The 22,336-nt window shown below is 34.1% G+C and overlaps 1 protein-coding gene across 1 annotated transcript in view; it reads right to left on the bottom strand.

Annotated features, from left to right (window-relative positions):
- LRP1B (LDL receptor related protein 1B) overlaps positions 1-22,336 on the bottom strand; it is a 1,871,701-nt gene that overhangs the window by 195,107 nt on the left and 1,654,258 nt on the right. The window contains exons 68-70 of the mRNA XM_027765590.1: positions 19,506-19,622; positions 19,273-19,392; positions 17,731-17,850 (exon numbers count right to left, since the gene is read on the bottom strand). Coding sequence (XP_027621391.1) covers positions 17,731-17,850; positions 19,273-19,392; positions 19,506-19,622 — 357 coding nt within the window. The remainder of the gene's footprint in view (positions 1-17,730; positions 17,851-19,272; positions 19,393-19,505; positions 19,623-22,336) is intronic.

Genomic DNA, 22,336 nt, shown 5'->3' with positions numbered 1-22,336 from the left:
TTTTTTTTTCAACTAATTCTCCCATCTTTTAATAGGATTGATCATCTTTTCTTGAAACAGCTGCTTGAGTTCCTTGTGAATTCTGCTTATCAGTCCCTTATCTGATGCATAGTTTACAAAAATATTTTCGCATTCTGAGGGCTGTGGATTCACACTAATTACTGTCTTTTGCCATGCAGAAACTTGTTAGTCTGATGTAATCCCATTTGTCTATTTTGGGGATTATCGACTGTGCTTTGCGGGTCTTTGATCCATCAACCCCACTCCTTGGTATCTACCCAAAGGACAGAAGAATACTTAATCAGAAAAGTGCTTGCACATCAATGTTTATTGCAGCACTATTCACAGATGCTAAGACATGGAAACAACCCAAATGCTCACGAACAGATGAATGGATAGAAAACCTGTGCACAAATACTCTGTGGAATACTATTCAGCCATAAAAAAAAATTAAAAAAAAAATCAACACAACCCTGGCTTTTGACAGAAAGTGGAAAAATATACAAGATTTGCTGCTGAGTGAAACAAGCCAGGCTATGGAGAGGCACTGTATGCCCCCACTTAATATATATATGAGTGTCCACACTGAAAAACTGAAAAACTGAAAGATATAGAAACACGGTATATAGATGTAAATACCAGATATAGTGTGGGTGAAAGAGTAGGGTCTGAGGAAGGATATTTAGAAGAAAAATAAGAAGGCAAAAGCATTAATGGGACAAAGAAATGTAGTATTATCTGTTGAAGATATTTTACAGTTTTATCAACTGGACTAGGGAGAAATGTTCACCTGATGAAATATTCACTTTGTAAGATAAATAAAGTGATTGAATGTATGAAAGAAAATGAAAGAAAAAATGAAAGAAAAAAAGAATAAAAATTTTAGGAAAGTCACCTTTAAGGAACAGTGACTTATCTAATAAAAGTATATCCTGAGTGAAATAATGCCTTCATGTAAAAGAGATAGAATCTCACTACAAAACAGGAGGCAGGGTACATCCAAGTCTTACTTTCTGTAGCTTCTTTGCCCTCCTTTTGAAGCCTGGTTTGAGCCCTGAACAGAAACAAACATCTTCTTATGCCCATATGGCCCCAGATTCTGGGCTCCAACCACTCCAGTCTCTTCTGTCTTTCACAATATGCTTTTCGAGGCTTTCAAAGAATTAAGGCAGCAACTGTACTATAAAGAGAAATTACTGTTGTGACCTTGATTCAGTCATAGTAGCTAAAAATACAGAGTTGGCTAATGTCTTCTCACCAGAGAAAGTGGATGCCCTCAGTTGCTCATGTGTTCCTATGTAATACATTTGTCCCAGGACCAAATTCATTTCCTGGTTTGTAGAGAACCATCACTCTTGGTATCTTCCTAACACAGATAAATCTACAGGCTTTAAAATAACCATGCCACCCTGGCCTTGTTTATGGACCAAATAGATATAGGACATAGACATGCCTGATCATCCAAGGTTTTGATTTCACATCACTGCTACTTAGGGAGACATATGTGGATAAATGCTAATCAAAAGAAACCTGCAGAGGTTAAAATAATTTCAGACAAAGTATATTTCATAGCAAAGAATATTAACAGGGATGAATAAGGTTATTTATTAATGATAAATGTGTCAGTCTATCAAGATAAAACACAGTTCTGAATGTTTATGTATCAATAAAATATTTCAAAATACTTGGAGCAAAAACTGGTGGAATTGCAAGGAGAAATAAAAAAAAATAGATAATTAGAATAAGAGTCAACATATACCTAATATCAATAGTTAAAATAAGTACAAACACACACACACTCTTGAGGACCTAAAACACCTAAACAGCACTGCCAGTAATTCTATCTCATTGAAATGGTCAGAATATTCTGCCCAAAAACAGCAGAATGTTTTCATTTCTAGTGCATCATTATAAAAAATAGATTAAATTATGAGGGAAAAATAAAGCCTCAGTCCAATTATAAAGAACATAGTTATTAAATGTATATAGTCTGACCACCAATGGCATTAAATTAGAGATAAATAGACAGAATATCCTGAATATGGTTCGGACGCTAAACAATGTACTTCTAAATAACCAAAAAAAAGTGATGTTTTAAAAATGACCTCAGTAAAAATAAAACACAATTATAAAACTGTGTGAAATGCAGCAAAAGCTGTACTTAGGTAGAAATTTGTAGACAGAAACACCTATATTAAAAACAAAAATGAAAGGTTTCAAATTAGTGACTTTATTTTCTACAATAATAAACTAGAACAAAAGAGAAAATTAAACACAAAGTAAGTAGAAGCAGAGAATGAAAAACACAGACTGAGAAAAAAATTGTGATACACTTATCTGGAAGAAAAAAAATGTGGATGCAGAATATATAAAGATGTTCCAATGACAAAAATAAGTTATCCACTTTAAAAATTGGGAAATGGATTTGAACAGATATTTTACCATGGAAGACACAGATGACAAATAAACGCGTGAAATGTTGAACATCAATAGTCATTAATGAAATGCAACTTAAACCATTGAGATACCACTATGCATCTATTAGAATGTCTGGAATTTCAGAATATTAGCTGTTGGCAAGGATGTGGAGAGACTAGAATTCTAAAATCCTGATGGTGTGGGGGAAAAAAGTGGTATTTTCCTGATGTTAAACATATGCTTATCGTATAATCCAGCCTTCTACTACAAAAGATGTCATGTGCCCATACAAAGACTGATACGAGAATGCTCATAGTAGTTTGATTTGCCATATTCTAAGATTCGAATCAATGGAAATGATCATAAAATGGTGAGTGGGTAATAACTATATCCATACACCTCTCAGAACACCTCTCAGCAACATAAAGAAATGAATATTTGAGGTAACCATCAACATGGATAAATCTCAAAACAAATAATCTGAGTGAAATAGGTCAGACACAATAGGTATAAACTATTTAACTCTAGTTTTATATACATGCACATTAATCTGTAGTGACTGAAAGACATGAAGTGGTTGCCTGGGGAAGCAGAGATGCAGGAAGTGGTGGAAAGGAAATTTTTATAGTTATTATCTTGATTGTGGTGATGATGAGAAGGATGCTTACACCTGTTAAAACTTATCAAATTGTACTTTTATATTGTGTGGTTTAGTACCTTTTAATTATACCTCAAATGAATCTGTTTAACAACCAAGTAAATAAACAGGACTCAGAAAACTACAGTTCTTATATGGAATTGTGATTCCAGTATTTTGTGATAGTTACATAATATAGACTTGAAGATTCGTACTAGCCATATGACCTTTAAGATCGATTCTAATCATTTACTATCTTTCCCCCTCTACTCATGAGAAATGCAAGATTTCAAAGAACACTTCTGTTATTTCAGTGTTACAAAACTTTACTTATAATCTCTTATTTGTTCCCACAGCTCTTCATTAAAGGACACATACTTGGATGTTTGAGCCCATGTCAATACTACGTACTGAGTACTGAGGGGAGTGTTTAGGAAAGAGACAGAAACATATTTTTGATGGTCTTCTATGTGATAGGTACTATATACTTTTATAAGTATGCCTCAATTTATGATGGGGTTATGTCTTGATATATCTCATTATATACAGAAAGTAACATAAAGCATAAATGCATCTAATATACCTAACTTACTGAACATGGTATCTTAACCTAGCATACCTTAAATGTGCTCAAGACCCCATATTAGCCTAGAGTTGGGCAGACTCCTCTAACACAGTTTATAAAAAGTGCTTAATATCTGGTATAAGTTATATGTACTACATTGAAGTGAAAAACAATGTCACGATTATCTGCTACATGCAGTTTCTACTGAATATGTACCAGATAATAGTAAATCTAAACATAAGCCCAAGGTCATTTGTATTTTTACCTTCTTTTCAGCTTCTTGAGGTTACAAGTGGTATACCCATTTACAAATAAATAGTGAGATGTGAAAAAATATATCCAATTAATACATATTAAAATAAAGCATAGAATGCAGCTTCTAGTGACTCCAGAGCTTGGGCTCTTTGTGACACTGCCCAGTGTACTGTCACAGCTCGCTTTTCTCCCTGCAGATGTAGAGGTACATCTCGTCATACAGGTTTCACAGAAGACAGCAATGTTTCTACACATTTAAATCTATCTACAACTTAAGGAAATGTTGCACACTAATCAAGTTCAATCTATTGAACTGATCCAGGGACCAAGCAGTATGAAATGAAATAAAATACATACAAACACAAAATATGGAAACTAGAATATCCATGTCCAGACGTTGAGTGGATATATATACATATTTTTTTGGAGCGGTTTTTGCTATAGGGCACATGTGCTCGCCAGAGAGACAGAGAGGGACAGAGAGACAGAAAGCAAGAAATCACCCCCCCCGGGGGGGGTGTTAGCCACACTGCAATCCCTTCTCCTTCATTCTCCTCTCAGGATCTTGGGCACGCACAGACACATGCCTGACTTGAGTCTAAGCCACTGGGTCTGGGACCCAAACTGCGGTCGACTACATGGGAATCCAGCGACAAAGTCACTACGCCAACTGCTGGTCCCATTGAGTGGATATTTCTAATATTTGGATGAACCAAAGTTTCTATTTTCTTTCATTTCTTTCTTTCTTTATTTTTTCAAATATTTATCTGTGCAAGATTCTGTAATAAGTCAGAGAATAGAAGCTATATAGAATCAATCCTCTAGAACTTATATCATTGTAAGAGAGACAGTAGACTTTGTTGGATTCTTTCAAAAGGCAACTACACAGAAGCAGCACATACATTTATGTATTATATAGTAATAGGAAATTCACAGTTTCTATTGAAAAAAAAAAGGAAGAAGAAAGTGGGCCTAATTTTTAGTGTGGGGATTTTATCTAGACCTAATTAAGTATCATTTGTTTGTTGTTTTGATTGGGGATGATAGATGCAACACTACTTTAACCTGATGACCCCTAATGACCATTTCTATGTGAAGATTTAATTAACTATATAGTATACATGTAGATGGAACTTGGTGGACTTGACATTTTCAGCCCCGTCTTTTATTGTGGTTAAGAAATGCATTCCATGTTAATTCAACAACATGGCTAGTGAACACTTTCCATCTGTCGGTAAGATGTTGAAAATTACTGAGTCACAACATTGAGCCAAAAAATGAAACTGAGTGGATGGATAATTTTGCACTATCAGAAGGCAGTTCATTCCAGCCGTGAAACCTGAATAGTATGAAAAAAATCTCTGGCATTCCCACCCTTCAGCCCACATCAGTGCTCTTGGATCATAGTGATACTTTTAGCCAGTAAAGTCATGTGTAATTACTTTGGAATCATTTATTCTAAACTAGAAGTTTTTAGCATGTTCCCTTCTTGCATTTGTTTTATTGCCAGCAAATACAGCATTTAGTGCCAAGATGTAACCGCATCTTCCAAAAAAAGATCTGGACAACTCAAGCTCAGTGGTCAACAACCAAGTTTCATGAAATGAGAAAAAGAAAAGAAATGCTTTCTTCTTGTGGAATTTTTCAATAAATTCTAGCAAATTACTGTGTTAATAACCTCCATTTCCCCATACCAAGCCTTTTGAAAGGATATTAAAAGTAAATATTAGTATAATAAAATCATTTCTCAATGGCCATTAATTTTAATATATTTAATAATCATTTATTCAGCCAATAGTAATAACAAATTATAATAATAATTTTAGAATTGATTTAAAATATTTATTATTTTGTTTAGATTAGGAGAAATGGCTGAATAAGCACACAGTAAAGACATATTTTACTTTTACTTTTATTTATTTATTTTTTTTGCCAGAGAGTGTGTGTGCTAACCAGAGTGGAGGGACACACGTATACATGCATATACACACACACAGAGAAGTGAGAAAGTACCTTTCATGGGGAATAGTCACACCACAATCTCTTCTGCTTCATTTCTCCTCCTTTTTAGTATTTGGGGCATGCATGCACATATGCTTGACCAGTTTCTTAAGCTGCCAGACCTGAGACTTGAACTATGAGAGAAAGTCAGGTGGAATCCACCTGCCCTAACCACCATGCCACGGATGGCCCCAGACATCATTTTAAAAAGCACTATTACAATTCCTTCAATGGCCTATATAATGCATAAAACTAGAACCTTGTTAATGCCTCTAATTCCCCCAAATATTCCAGTATGCACCTACAGAAAAACAAAAATATATGTATGTTTGTGCATGTGTATGTGTGTGTATGTATACCTAAAATATCCGAGCATGTACCTAAAACAAAAAAATATATTTGTGCATGTGTATACATGTTTTCTTATACAATTGCCCCCCCCCATACACACACACAGGAGAGAGAGAGGAGGGACAGAGATATGGACATTAGTAGGGCACTCAACAAAACCTACCTATATGGAAAACATTAATAAAATATTTCTACCATGAAAGATATAATATCATTATTAACACTAGAAAAGTTTAAGGAAGAATATAAACAGCCTAAAACTTCAAACTACATCCATGTTAATTTATTCAGTTCATCGGGAAATTTTAATTCAATGTCTACTATGTTTCAAATTGAATAATTCTACTTCTGTTCTTAAGAAGTTCAACAGGTAGTAGGCTGAACTTAAAGACTACTGTGTTGGGCTGAAGAAATCTGAAACATATTTGTCATGTAATTCTTTACCAAGATCTGGAATTTTAAAAAGAAGAAGGACAGCAGGGAGAAGAGCTAAATGGAGAGGGGTCTCTTGACCAAGAAAATTTGGCACAGACATTTTCTTCCAGTTGAAATTATTTGGAAATTTTATTTTTCGAAATGCAACATTTATTCTAAAAAGAGATTAAGAAAAAAATCACAGATGATGTATTTATAATTATTATCAAGTTTTGAAAGAGAATAGAATATTTTTTAATGAATTATTTATTCAACTTTGTTATTTTTTTAAATTTTATCAGAGAGAGACAGAAAGTGAGAAAACAAGCCACCAGGTCTAGAACTCGAACCACGGAAACCTATGTGGGAGTCCAGTGCCTTGACCACCACACCACCTGCCAGCCCTAGAATAAAATATATTTTTTTTATATATAGACCACTATTGGGACCAGCAGTTAGCGTAATGGCTATGTCGCTGGACTCCCATGTAGTCAATAGCGATTCACCTCCTGAACCCTGTGGCTTAAACTCACGCCGGGCGCTTGTGCATGCATGTCCAAGATCCTGAGAGGAGAATGGAGGAGAAGGGATTGCGGCGTGGCCATTCCCCCCCCGGGGGGGGGGGTGATTTCTCGCTTTCTATCTCTGTTTCTCTCTGTCTGTCTGGCAAGCGCATGTGCCTTATAGCAAAAACCTCTTCAAAAAAAAATAAAATATATAAACCACTATTATTGGTTCATTTCACTAAAATTATACAAACTATCCTATTGAATCATTGTTAAAAAGAGAATGAATGAATATTCTTCTCTACTATGGAATATATTTAGCCTCGGCTTTGAAAAACGTCACTTTTCATGTTTAAATTCGTTTCTAGATTCATGATACAACTGTGACCTAAATTTGTCATAGAAAATTCTACTTCCCCAGTGAACTTCCCCACGCTCACAGGAAATTCATGAGCATTCATGAAATGCAACACCGAACAAAATTTACAGACTAAAAAAAACTACAAAAAAGTTAAAATCTCAAAATATAATACAAACTGAGATAATCCTGACACACTGGGGGAGAGGAATTCCCTCTAGGGTACATGCCTTGCTATGGTAGTCCCCACAGAATAGAACAGTGTCGCAACAGTGACACGTGTGACCTAGATGGTAAGCTGTAGGTCATACACCAGATAGCTTGCATGGTGCATAAACATGATGCTAGAGAACATTGAATGGAAAGGAAAGTACGTCCTGTTTAATTTTCTTTCATTCTTCCTAGTTGTTTCATTGTGAAAAGCGTTATCATGGGAATATAGGGCTTCTCTGATACTCACTAATCCCTCTCTGGGAGAGAGCTGGGTTTTGATAGGCCAGTGTCAAAATAGAATTATTTCATACTAGACTTCAGTAACATTGTTTTTATTGTATTTATTTTTATTATTATCTTTATGGTGAGCCACTAGATTTCCATTTTGGATCATGATCACTGCTCTGCTCTTGCATGGACAAGGAAATCTATCACCAATTGTGTTTAAATTTCTACTAGTGGATGATAATACAAAACAGACTATCAACTAGTTTATCATTACTTTCAAATTGTCTACAATGTACCACTGTATTTCCATGCCTCTCGTCTCTGTTAGTAACAGCAGATCCTTTTTAAGACTATTTAAAAATATTTTCTGATGATAATTATCTACTCCATTTCTTTCAGATCATTTGAATCTGAGTCTTACTTCCTTGCTTTATTGCAAACTATAGCAAGTCAAGGAAGCTGCATAGATGAAATCCTAGGAATCCAAATATCTACTTGCACACTTTCTACCTGGGTAACCATGAGAAAACTACTTACGCCTCCTGAGTCTTATATCCTTACCTCTTTCTCTCACAGGGTATTGTAAGAATTAAATGATAATAATCCACATAGAGCACTTAAGACAATCCCAAGCAACATAAAAAATTTCAAAACTATTAATTAGTGATACTATGAAACATCTTTGAGTACTCTCAGTCACCAATATAATTTACTTAACTTTTCGTATATTTTTTGTTAATTATCTTTAAAGTTTGTTAAAAAGTTTGTTAATTTTTATAATAAACATTATAATGATACAAAAACAGTTTAATTATATAAGTAAAACATTGATTTCTTGGAAAAGTCGTGATGTAGTTTTGCATTGAAAAACAAACAAAAAAAAGTCATGATTTTTCTGACAATTTAATATCAAAAAGGAACAGATAATACAAACTGAGCAAATGTTGTGGGATGATCTCATTTTATCCTGGAATTTTAAAACCATCTGGTGCTCTCTTCTGCAAAGAATAGGAGATTCTGATTTGAGAGACCTTTGAAGTTCAATCTTGTGCATAGTTTTTCAATTCCTCCTTTGATAAGCTTTTAAATTACATATTTCCAATATTAATTTTAAATAACATTTTAAAGGCTAATCTGCAATTATTTTTACTCAGACATTATGAAAACAGACATGGTGAATTCTGAAAGCAAAAGTATGTATCATGGTATTGTATTTTCAGCTAGTAATTTTAATTTTTCTCTGACTCAAGAAATATCCTTTATACACACACACACACACACACACACACACACACACACAAACGAACTAAATATCAGAATATTGTATTCAGAAAATATCTCGTGACAGCCCAGCCAGAGGTGTGGTCGTTAAGGCCACTGGGTCTCACATGGCTGACCTTACAGTTCGAGTCTCAGACCCAGTGGCCAAGCACATTCATGTAAATGACCAAAATCCTGAATAGAAGAAGAAATGGAGAAGAACGGATTGTGGCATGACCATGCATTATAGAGAGAGGTGCTTTCTCACTTTATAAAAATCTCTTTCTCTTTGGTGAACACAGGCACCCTTTGGCAAATAAAAAAAAATTTTTTTTTTGAGGTAAGGAATTGTCAGAGGCAGTTTATGACCTTCATGATTCTTCAACAGTTAGGTAATGGGGCTTTCAGGACCCATGGCCTGGGTATACAAAGAATCTAGAGGCTTTGAACATTGGAAGGACAACACTGAAGAACTGTGTTTTTATTCCAAAAGATTCTCACTAACTTGAAGTTCATCCAGGGAACCACTAACAGGTTTCACAAAGTACTACAGCAACTTATCATCCATAAAGAAGTTTTAGAGGCAGGTAGACATATCCACATGAGGCACCTAACTCCATGATGTGCAGATATAATTGCGAAGTGACACAGCTGTATGAGCCTTCTGTAGTAAATCTATAATTAATTGGAATTAGGCAATATACTAAATATTCTGACTACATTTTGTTCTCAGATGTCAGAATTTAGTAACAAAGGAGATTAAAATATAAAAGGACTTATGTTTGATTTAAAAATGTAATCTAATAAAAATGTTCTTGGGGCCTGCAGATGGTTACAGTACTACACTCCCACATGGTCATCTGTGGTTTGAGTACCAGACCTGGTGACTTGAAACTCACAAGGATGTGTGTGCATGTGTGCTTGAGATCCCTGGAGAAGAATGGAGGAGAAGAGATTAAAGCATAGCCATCCCCCCATGGGATGGTTTCTTGCTTTTCTCTCACTGTCTCTCTCTTTCTCTGGTGAGCGCTTGTGCCCTAAGGTAAAAACCTCTAAAAAAATTAGTGTACTTAATGAAGATCCTACAGCCATATATATTACTAAGTCATCCAAGAAATCGTGGACTTTACTTGGTAATGGAGAAGGAAAAAATGTTAGATTAAAACTTTTAAAATATGGGGACCAGCAGATGGCATGGTGGTTAAAGCACTGGACTCTCCCAGATGGCCAACCACAATTTGAGTCCCAGATCTTGTTGCTTGCTTTCTCACTTTCCCTCTCTCTTTCTCTCTCTGTGTGTTTCTCTCTGGTCAAATTAGAATAAATGAATAAATAAATAAAGTTAAATTGAAAAATTCTAAAAAAATGTTTAAAAATATCTTCAACAATGCAAAGTAAGTTAGATGTTATACTTTCAATAACTCAATAAAATTAAAGTTCATGGTAAATACATGTCAATATCTAAAAATAAATTTCCAGAATTCTGATATAAAATTTTCATTGAGTCTGACACTCAGCATGTAATTATTAGAACACTTGTTCTTTCAGGATTTTCAAAAAATTATTTTAATAAACTTAAACAAATGAGCAAACAGTTGCTTTAAATTTTATGTGGGCATTTTAAATAAAATGTAAATATCTTGTAACTTTTTATTTACTTAGATTAAATATTAATATATGAACTTAAATTAGAGATCTGATTGCCCCTGTAAGGTGTACATTTTACACAATCCAAATACATTTTTTATAAAAAATATGCTTTGTAAAACATTAGAATTACTTGATTTTCAATAAAGAGCATCATTTTATATTCTTCTGCTTCCCTCCAATTATCAGTCAAAATTTAGCAGTTAAATTAGAAAGGGGACATTTACATTCTGCTTGTGTGTTTATCTTAGAATGTGGAATTGGGAAGGGAAGTGTCATAGTTATACATATAAATGATATGTAGAGGTGAGAAACCTTGTGTCAAATGGGAGGTCTATTCTCTCTCAGGCCCTTGAATAATATTTCTCAAGTCACTTCTACTTCAGGTTCAAAGAAGTTACTTATAGAGCACTTATGCATTTTTTTTTTTACAATCTTACTCAAGAGTTGTAGGTAAAATAGGAAATATTAGAGGGTTTATAATTCAGAGGATAATAAAACTAAGCAATATTTGTCTCCTTTTTTAAATCATATGCCAGAATCTTGGGTTTTTTTTTTTTTATGACTGAATAGTATTCCATAGAGTATATGTGACACACTTTTTCCCATTTTCTTTGCATGTAGACATTTGAGTTGGTTCCATGTCTAGCAATTCTGAATAATGCCATAAAAGAGAGACATTGTATGTCTCCACTTAACGTATACTGACTGTTCACACTCTATGGTGGAACCTGAAAGACTAGAGGATATAGAAGCATGGGAAATGGTTAGGCATACTGAAGACAGTGTAGGAAGAAGGTGGGAGAAGGGAGAGAGTATGATGGAAAAAATTAAGGAGAAAGATAGAGAGGTAAGATATTTATGGGACAGAGAAATGAATTATTATCTGTTCATGATAACACATATAGTATCCTGAACTGGACTGGAGTGATGTCTATTCCTGCTTGGTTAAGTTCACTTTACAAGCTAAGTGATGTAAACTGACTGAATGTATAAAATAAAATGAAATTAAAATAAAACATAAATAAGCAATAACTCTCTCATGCCCATAATTCAGCAAGAGCAGAGAAGGTTTTCTTAAACTAAATCCTACATTACCTCTCCCTCCATTCTTATTATTTTCTACATAACCACTGAGCATATGAACAGCAGCTTGATGATTTGAAAAATGTAGCCCCAAAGCCTTGCATTCTAGGCATTAAAAGTAACACCAGTTGAATATCAGACTTGCCGTGTATCCAACATCTGTTCACTATACTCAGATGACAAAGCCTAAACGGTAAGTTATAACTCTATAATAGGTTTTTTGTTAATATTATTTAATGTCCCAAGATATTACTAACTAAAAATAGCCTTTTGTAAGTGAAATCTGACATCACTTGGATTCTCAAACTTATTTTGACATGTAAGTACAAAGTAGGTCTTTTAAAAGAAAGACAAAAGGAGCAGCAAAAGGCGTAATCATTACGTCGCTGGACTCCTACATAATCAACCATGGTTCAAATCCTGTACCTGGTGGCTTAAAACACATGCTGGGCATGTATGTGTGGGTGCCCAAAATCTCAAGAGGAGAATGGAGGAGAAAGTATTGCAGCGTGACTATCCCCTAAGAGGTGATTGCTCTCTTTCTGTCTCTGTCTCTGTGGCAAGCATACATATCCTATAGCAAAAAAAAAAATGAAGAAGAAAAGAAGTGGAAAAATAATTTTTTCTATACGTAGATGTATTTATCAGGTGTTGGTGTTGAAAGAAAGCTGTATAATCTTTTATTCTATTAATTTTTGTTCAATAACACACAACATAATCACACAAGCATGGTGCTAAGGAAAATAGAGTAATAACTAAAACTGCAAATAATCGATTAGTCACTATGTAAATTGCTATCCTAAAGAATACTTGCACAGAATCTTTCTTTACAGAATTTTATAGAGTAAATCAAAGGTCAATATTTTTGTTTCAAAGGTAGGCTGAAAGAGCAGAGATTTTTTAAGTTCTTTATTTCTTTTTCCCCCAATAAAGTATCTAATTATTTTTATTGTTACATACTATTATAAATACAAAACCAGTTGTGGATGTGTGTGTGTGCATGTATGCATGTTATTTTATTTTTTATCTTTGGAGAACCAACATACTTGGTAAAAAATACTTGAAAGGCAGTATGACAAAAGAAGCTTTTGAAAGTAAAATATCACAAAAAATAAATTCCTGACTCAATTCCTTTAAAGAAATTAAACTAAATCAAACTAGCTTTTTTATTAAAACAAATATATAGTTTCTCTTCTTTAGGAACTCAATTATAAATCCCGCTAGGCAAAAAGCGATTTTCTCTCACGCCTTTCACTACAGATCTATGCAGAATCTGGAATATTTGGCATGCCTTCAAATTTATTGTGTGTTTTTAACTTTGTGAAGAAAATTTAAGGCTCATATTTTCCTCTTATTGTTAAGAGAGCAAGGCAAAAGAAAAAGAAACATCAACAAATTGCATAGACTTTTGGTAGAAACAGTCAGTACATGAAAGATACTGACGTCAATGTATGAAGCTATAAAAAGGATAATGTATTCATTCCACTTGGATTATTTAATAATTCACATGGAGGTCATTCATTTCTTCAAATAAAAGATAGAAGACTATTTCCTGGTCCCATTCACAGGCTTTCCTTTAAGGACTATATTGGAATGAAAATAGTTTAATGTATAAAAGGCACTAAAGCATGCTTTGTCTCTCCCATATACGTATTATAAAGCAACATGTCCAAAGCATATTCTGAGAGACAATGACTCCACAGATGTTATTAAATACTATTTTAGAAATACATTATGTCAAATAAGTATAGGATTTGAAATATAGAAAAGAGTTTAAACAATATACTTTTCATTTCTTTTCATCGTATATTGTTTTTCCAGGGTAAGAAGTGACTTTGGCAAGTGCCATCCTAACAAAGAGTGATATATTGGTGTGTAAAGAAGTTTCTGTCAGCACAGCACGTGGCATGGTTTAAGTGGCTGGATCCCATATGGCCAACTGTGTGATTCAAATCCTGGATACAGAGGCTCAGTGAGAGGTAAGGTGAGAAATCCCCATACCCCACCACACCAAGGAGGTTGGTCATGTCACAATCCCTTCTCTGTTCTCCTCCTGGATTTTTAAAAATATTTTTTAAAGAATTATTTTAGTTAACTTTATTTATTTATTCATTTGTTTATTTCAATTTGACCAGAGAAGGGCAGAGAGAGAGAGAGAGAGAGTGAGAGAGAGAGAGAGAGAGAGGGAGAGAGAAAGTGATAAAGCAAGCCGCCAGGTGCAGGACCTGCACCACAGTCGGCCATGTGGGAATCCAACACCTTTAACCACCACACCACCAGCTGGCCACTTCTCCTGGAATTTGGAGCACACATGCCTGGTGTGATTTTCAAGTTGCCAGGTCTGGGACTTGAACCATGGTCAACCATGTGGAAGTCCAGCACCCTAATCAGCACACCTCCTACTGGTCCCATTTTATAAACTTTTTAAAGACAAATTGTATCTTCATTTTTAAAAGTTTGTTTTTCCCTCTGAGTGTAGAATAAAAAAAAAAAGAGTTAACACTTTCAAGAAGTAAATTTATAAGGAGTATTAATCACTCACAATTGAAGAAGGACTAACTTGGCATGACTGTGTATATTTACTTACACAGAAGCAGAGCTAAACAGTGTTTTCTAAAGCTATTTAAGAAGCCTGGCCCAGTCACAGTGGCACAGGCTCTAGTGTGCTGCTCTGCAGTGTTGGAGCCACATGACACATCATGGTTTGCATCCCAGGTCATCCTGAAACATGCTGGGTGCCATGAATATTCATCCCTATTCAGGCTGGCAAGAGAGTTTGGAGGGAAGGGATGTGGCATGGTAAGGCCCTGTCAAGGGTGCTTCTCTCTCTCTCTCTCTCTCTCCCTCTCTCTCTCTCAGTGAACTTAAGAAAGAAAAAAAAGAAAAGAAATACAGAGTTATAAGCCACATGATGATTATGGTTCAAGTCCCCAGTTGTGCCCAGGATCCTGGAGGACTGAAAGGAGATCACGGCATTACCAAGCCCTGTGAAGGGTTCTTCAGTCTCCCCCCTCCACCTCTCCCTTCTGTCTATGCACATGCTCCATCATTAATTTTTTAAGAAAGGAACTGATTTATTGAGCCTTCTTAAATTCTACACTAGCATATTTTTCTACAGTTTTAATGTTAGTTGTTAAATTTGTAAGTAAAAATCAGACTTCAAAAATTACACTGAGCTAAGTATGTGGTATTACAGTAAATATACATGTATAATAATTTTAAATATTTATGCATTATTGTTATTTTTAACTAAACTACATGTGTGTTTTGCTTTTTTTTGACTTACTCTGCTCTGTTTTTCCATAGTCTCTCTCTTTTTCTTCTACATTGGTTTTATTTACACAATTTAAAGGAAAACAAACGGTTTAAGTTAGGATACATAAAGGTAGAGCAAATTATGATGCTGACTTTAAAAAATGAAGAAATCCAATTACATATAGAGCTTCAGATAAGTATAAATACTGGTGACCCAATAGGTATATTTAGCTGAAGTTCTACATAGAATTGGATTCTTTCAGAAATAAGGGATTAAGAGCTAAGCGAATGTGTGAGTTTAAGAAAATCTTCCCATAAACTTAGCACTGGGATGAGCTATATAGAAGGGAATGCAATCAAAATGGGCTACAAGGATGCCTCAGAACAGGGAGCAGACTGGTCACTCAGCAGACACTTAATGAAAGTCCACCATGCACCCTGCTAGGTCCCAAGGGCATGGGGCATGTAGAATAGTGAGAGAAGTTCCATTTCTTCCACAAAGAAACACACAACCGTTTCAAACAATAAGGCCATGGCATGACAGGGATAATCTCTAAAAAGTGTTATGGATTTTTTCTCACTCAGTAGAAGTATCCAAAGAGAATCTCCCACAGGGTGTTAACATAATTGACATAAATATATGACATTTTGATATTTACTGAAAACAGAAGAAAGGGAAGGAGGTAGCCTCTTATCTCCTTCAAAAACAAAGATGGTGAAATGCTTTACTATCATATAATATAGACGTTTCTTTAAATTAAATGCACACATACCCACAATAAAATTCTACAGTGGGTTTAAGGCCAAATGGCAACCATCTCTCCTACCCTCCTCTTTATGGGTGTATATGTGCATAATACTAGTTTAGAACTTACAGAAATACTTGTGCCTGGGAGAATCCTATTTAAACTCATTACTGAAAACATTATTTTTTTTTTCCTCTTTATATGGGAAGAGTGAGGTGGAGTTATGCTGTGTCCATACAAGTTCAAAGTACATGCTTTGGTATCAACTCTGGAATCAAATCTAGTTTCACCATTTGATAGCTGTGGGATTTGGGGTAAGTTACATAACATGTCTGTGTCTCATTTTTCTTGTCAACAAAATAGAAGTAATAAAGAGATTATGTTGGGTAGTCACTGTAAAGGCTTTAACACATTTTCTAGGCTCCATGGTTAGCACCAATAAAACATTAGCCATTGTTACTAGGATGATGCTAACTATAGACTTGAACAATATAATCTACCAAAAACAGTTAAATCATACTGAATCAAGGGAGAAGGAGAGAGAAACAGAAGTAATGTTCCATCCAAGAATTATTCAGAGTTATTAAGCCATTATTTCACTTTGGTAAAAAAAAAAAGTGTAATAAAACAGCATACTAGCCAGTAATGCACCCTAGCCTGCAAAAGTCCTGTGTAATTGTTATGGATTAATGTGTGCTGAATATAGTATGAGGCTTTATGAATTGATTGTGAGACTGATTCCATGAAGTGGTAAATGGTAGTTTTATGATTCTATGATAAGCGATACTGATTACATGTTCTGAAAACACAATTATATAAAAGATAGCATTAGCAAAACAACGTAAAGACATGTTATTAATGCCAGTGATTATACATCTAGCTCATAAGTGTTGTTCAATATAAATGGAAATTCAGAGTACCTAAAGGATTTTCATTATTTTTATTTCCCCCATAAAAGTTAAATAAGAGTAGCGTGGAATCCAGCAAATGCATTTAGTAAAATTCTGAATATGAAGCCTGAAAGCCCTATCTTTAATTTGGATAAACTTTGTCTTTTTAAGTCTATTGCTAGAGGAAATGTTCTTTGTTTCCCCAACAATCCCTCATTGGCACATTTGCCTAAAAATAGGCTCAACTAATGTCTATTAAATGTTGAGGAGATGAATTATACATAGGACCTACTCTTCATTTCCATCTCACTGCTGACATTTTCGAAATACATTCAACAGAATGAATATATTCTCAATTTCGACAATAGTAATTAAGGAATAATTATTGTAAAGATAATACTAATTTCTTTGCAGTGAAAATGTGAATGCTTCAAAACCAAATGCTAACCTTGGTGAATACTGTTACCTACTAAAACAGAAAAGATGCTTATATATTTTCCTTTTTGTGTTTCTATGTTTAAGAATGAAGATAGAAATATTTGAAAGAGTGAAAAATATTATGTATTTAAGCAGAAAAAAATGAATTATAGAACAATATAAAAATGATTAAAATTATTATTTTATTTACCAAATGATTATATACATACTTTAATACACAAAGATTGTGGCCTTTTCCCACTTTTAAATTTTTATTAAATGATAGAGTTTTTGATTATACTAAGTAACACTCTTCTATTTTACACTTCCAAGCTTTTTGTTAAAGAGCTAAATCAAATATTATGACTCTAAAAACATAAAGACGATACTGTCTCTTGTAAGTATTGTGTTCAATTTTCATTCATTGTGAGCATCTCCAATGATGTCACAAATAGTGAAGATCTATAGTCACAAAACACTCACCACAGTTGGCCTCATCTGATGCATCTGCACAGTCTGGATCCTCATCACAAACCCACAGCTTAGAAATGCAATGCTTGGTAGTTCTACATTGGAAATAGTCTGGCGAGCAGCTGTTTTCAGCTTAAGAGGAAAACATGTATTAAAATGTAGCTTTGGAGAGAAGAAACACTTTACTTATCAAAAAGCAATTAGACACACAAATGTTTAAGACAATTCACTTAAAGCATATTATTTTTTTAACCAATATAGCTTAACAGTGAAGATTTTTACTTTTTAATTACCTATAATGTATTCCTAATATCCTTCCCAGTAGAAGCAAATAAACAAAACATATTTCTGCAATTACATTGATATAGATCATAGTTATTAAAAAATCTTGATTAGATATTTGGAAATGAATTTTAAAAATAAAGAATTCAGGGCCTTTATAAATTTTTTTGTAGGTAAATTTAAGAATTTATACATATGCATTTTTATGAAGAAAAATAAAATTAAAATAGTAAGGTATTAAGTGAATGAGGAAATAAAAAGCATAAAATTTATCAAAATCTCTAGGAGTTGTGCTGAGTTTTCGAGGGAAGTGGTGAACATCCAACTCAGACTGTAAACTGCATCACAAATCCTAGTCAGTTTAATAGATCAGCTTCTAGAATGGCTAACCATAAAGAACTGGTACTGACTTTATTCTGAATGCACCGTCTTAATCAAATTGCTGGATGACTGCACATTATTTACTGATAAAAGTTTTAGAGGAATAAAATAAAACTTCAGCAAGACAGAAATGTTGACAGTCTTTCTGTTGAAACCCTGAAACTTGATGGGTGCTCTATCCTTCAGATTCTGTGTGTGTATGTGTGTTTGCATGTGTGGGCTCACATGTGTGCACACCTGCCTACGTGCATGTGTGCGTATGGCACAAAGTGTTTTGCCTTCCACTTAATGTAATTTGACTTGTGGTGAGGGATGGAAATACGAGATGAATAGAATAAAAAAATTGCTATTATTATTTCAAGTAGCCTAAAATATATTCAACTGAGTAATACTTAGTTTTATAAAAAGTAATTTTCGAGATTATTTGCTTAGATTTTATATTTATTGTCATAGGTTTGTTCAATTTCATCATGAAAAGCAAAACTGCATCAAATAAAGATAAAGTTGGCTTCAAATGACTAATGAATGAAGAGAAGTAAATTATCTACATCTAAATAATATGAGCTAAAATATCAGTTTATAAGAAATATAATCAACTGCTATGTTGTTTTGATGCTTCTATTAAGGATGATGGGGATGAATTGTTGTTCATATTTGTCATAATTTCCAAGTAGCTTTTAAAGTAAAGATCATTTGTATTTTAATTTTCTCTGTACTCTTCATTTAGAGATTCCTCAGTATTCTATCCTAATTGGCAACTGTTTATAATTATTTGACCATAACTACTGTTTTACCTTTCTATGTTATTCCAATTTAAGTGTAATAATTTGTGGAGCTATTTCAGCTGGGAGTCAGAAGTATGGAAACACAGAACATTTTCAGTTGACTTACGACAGTCCCTTTCATCTTCTTCATCACCACAGTCATCCTGTCCATTGCATCTCAGATTTACCGGGATACATTTCTGGTTCTTGGTACATTTGAACTGACCAGACAGGCAGACATGTGTGTCTACAAGACAGAGAAAACAAAAATATCTGACCTGTGTCAGAATTTGAATGAGTGCAGCGCTAAGCAGGTAAGAATTAGATTTATGTTCCTCAGTTAGGAATTTAATCTCCTACCGCAGTTGAGTTCATCAGAATTGTCGCCACAATCATTCTCTCCATCACAGATGAAGGCAGGCAAAGCACAAAGTCCAGTTCCACACTGAAATCGACCTGGCTGACATTTAAATTCGGCTATGGGAAGAAACATAGGTTTGGTAGAGCAGCAATCTTAGGTCACGACTTCTTAAACAGAGCTTTTCTGACTCAGAATATTTATTATATTATTATGTTAAATATATTCTAGAGTATTGCCTCACATCTAGAAACTTGTGATTCACATGTGCCATTAAGCTATGAGTAACTCTGATGGCGTCTAGATTACACTTCATAAACTGACCATAGCTGGGAAAGCATTAACAACATTAAAACATAAAAATATGTTTAGGACCAAAAGATGACATGGCGGTTAAGATGTTGGATCCCATATGGCCAACTCCACTGTTTGAGTCTCCAGACAAGGGGCTTGAAAGCACACTGTGTGTGTGTGTGTGTGTGTGTGTGTGTGTGTTTGTGTCTAAAATCTCAAGAGGAAACTGGAGAAGGGATTACAGCATGACCATTCCCCCCTAGGGGATAAATTCTCACTTTCCCTCACTTTCTGTAGTTCTCTGATGAGCACACGTACCCTATGGTACAAGTCAAAAACTAGTAATAATAATAATAATAATAATAATAATAATTTAAAACATAAAAATATCTCCTCCAATGAAGTGGTCTTGAGAGGTTAAATTTCAGGATAAAATATATTATAATAAAAAACTTATTATAATATATTTTTAAAATTACTTGCCTTATCACCTTGTTGCCTATGATGTATATGACCTGCCCTCAATATATATTCTCTAGCACTAGGTAAAGAAGATATTTTCTATATCTATTAAATTTTTATCAGAGCTATTGATTTTCATTCCTATAATCATATCATTATATGTAAGGACAATATCTTAGAAACAGTAAATATCCATACATATCATACATACTATGGTAAATAGCTTCAAATTAAGATGTGTTTATTTGCTATATTATTTAAGTTTATATAAGGAATAATAATAAAGTAGAACTCACTGAAGATCTTCTCTGTATCAGGCACTACGATTGACACTTTCATATACAGTTATTAATTTAATTTCGTAACCTCACCGTGAGCATTTTACAAGTGAGAAAATAAGTCTCATGAATATTAATAATTCTCTCACAAAAGTGCAACTTACAAGTGCCAGACTTAAAACAGAAATGCATTTCTTACTATGAAATCTTCTCACAAATTATGTTGCTTGCAATAAAACACAACTGTTGACTAATGATCTTAATGTATATTACTAATCACTAACTTCGAAATTAACATTACACTCTTAGTTCAAATTAGTGAATCAAACACTAATAATCAACATTTTAAATTTTCATTTGGGAAAGAAATTATGCTTTTAAATTATGCTTTTATTGATTAAAAATGAAAACATTCTTTATAAATATAAAATATCTTAAATGGAGCCTGGTAGTGGTTCAGTGTCAACACAACTGGACCAACATATGATAGTGGCTTTCCTAGATCCAAAGCCACTGGGACTGGGGTGAATCTGAAGATGAAGATCTTTTTGGGGGTGTCCATCTCTGTGTCTGTGTGTGTCTTTAGCTCATGGAAGAAATGAATAAATAAATAAATAAAGTTTAAAAAATCCAAACTTTTAATTTATGCTTTATTTTCATAAAAATAAGAAAGTTCTAAAATGTCACAAGTCTTTTGTCTCCAAATTACAATATGTTAATTAATCACAATATTTATGCTGCATTGTACTTAATTTTCTCCCACATTAAACATTGACTTTCTTCTATTTCCTTTTGCTTTAAATACGATTTCTTTAAATATACATGCTTTTTTTTTTCCTACCAGAACAACTCCCCTATAAAAAATGCTGCAATTATTAAAAAAATGCTTGGGAAATAACTGGTAAGCCCAAGTGATATTTATATTTGTCTGTAGAAAGATCCTTCATGAATGGGCATCATTAAAACATAATTACAGTTGTTTTTTTGTTTGTTTGTTTTTGTTTTTTTTAACTTGGTAGAGGGCATGTGTTTTTTTTGTTTGTTTGTTTGTTTTGTTTGTTTGTTTTCTTTTTTTTTTTTAATTTGGTAGAGGGCATATGTGCTCACCAAAACAGGAGAGACAGACAGAGAAAGAGAGTAAACAACCACCCATGGTGGGTAGACATGCCTCAATCACTCCTCCTCCATCTTTCCTTTCAAGATTTTAGGCATGCATCCACACATTCCCAGAGTGTTTTTCAAGCCAGTGTCAGGCCCAGGACTGAGCTACCTAGTCAGCAATGTGAGATCCACCTGTCGCAAACACCATACTATGGCTGTCCCCCTAATTCTTACCTTCTAGTGAAGAAAATTATGGATGTATCACCCTTGACTATATTTACATAAATAAGATTTTGTAAATTTGTCAGTACATAACTCTGGGAATAAATTTCCCTGCCTTCTCAGGTGAAGTTGTAAAAATTTCAGTGCCTATTAAATCTTCAAAGTTCATTTTTTTTTTTCGAGGGAGCAGGGGAAAGATTTTTGCTATAGGGCGCATGTGCTAACTAGAGAGACAGAGAGAGAGAGACAGAGAAAGAGAAAGTGAGAATCACCCCTGGGGAGGGAGATGGCCATGCCACAATCCCTTCTCCTCCATTCTCTCAGGATTTGGGGCCTGAACACACACATGCCAGTGTGAGCTTTAAGCCACTGGGTCTAGGACTCGAACTGCGGCCAGCCCTGTGGGAATCCAACAATATAACCATTATGTTATCTGCTGGTCTTAAAGTTCAATTTTTGTTGCTACATAAAAATAA

Source organism: Tupaia chinensis, unplaced genomic scaffold, assembly GCF_000334495.1.
Source record: "Tupaia chinensis unplaced genomic scaffold, TupChi_1.0 Scaffold138757_1, whole genome shotgun sequence".
In the NCBI taxonomy this organism is placed as follows: domain Eukaryota; kingdom Metazoa; phylum Chordata; class Mammalia; order Scandentia; family Tupaiidae; genus Tupaia; species Tupaia belangeri.
The sequence above is the reverse complement of the archived record's forward strand: the minus strand, read 5'-3'. Positions and strand labels throughout refer to the sequence as shown.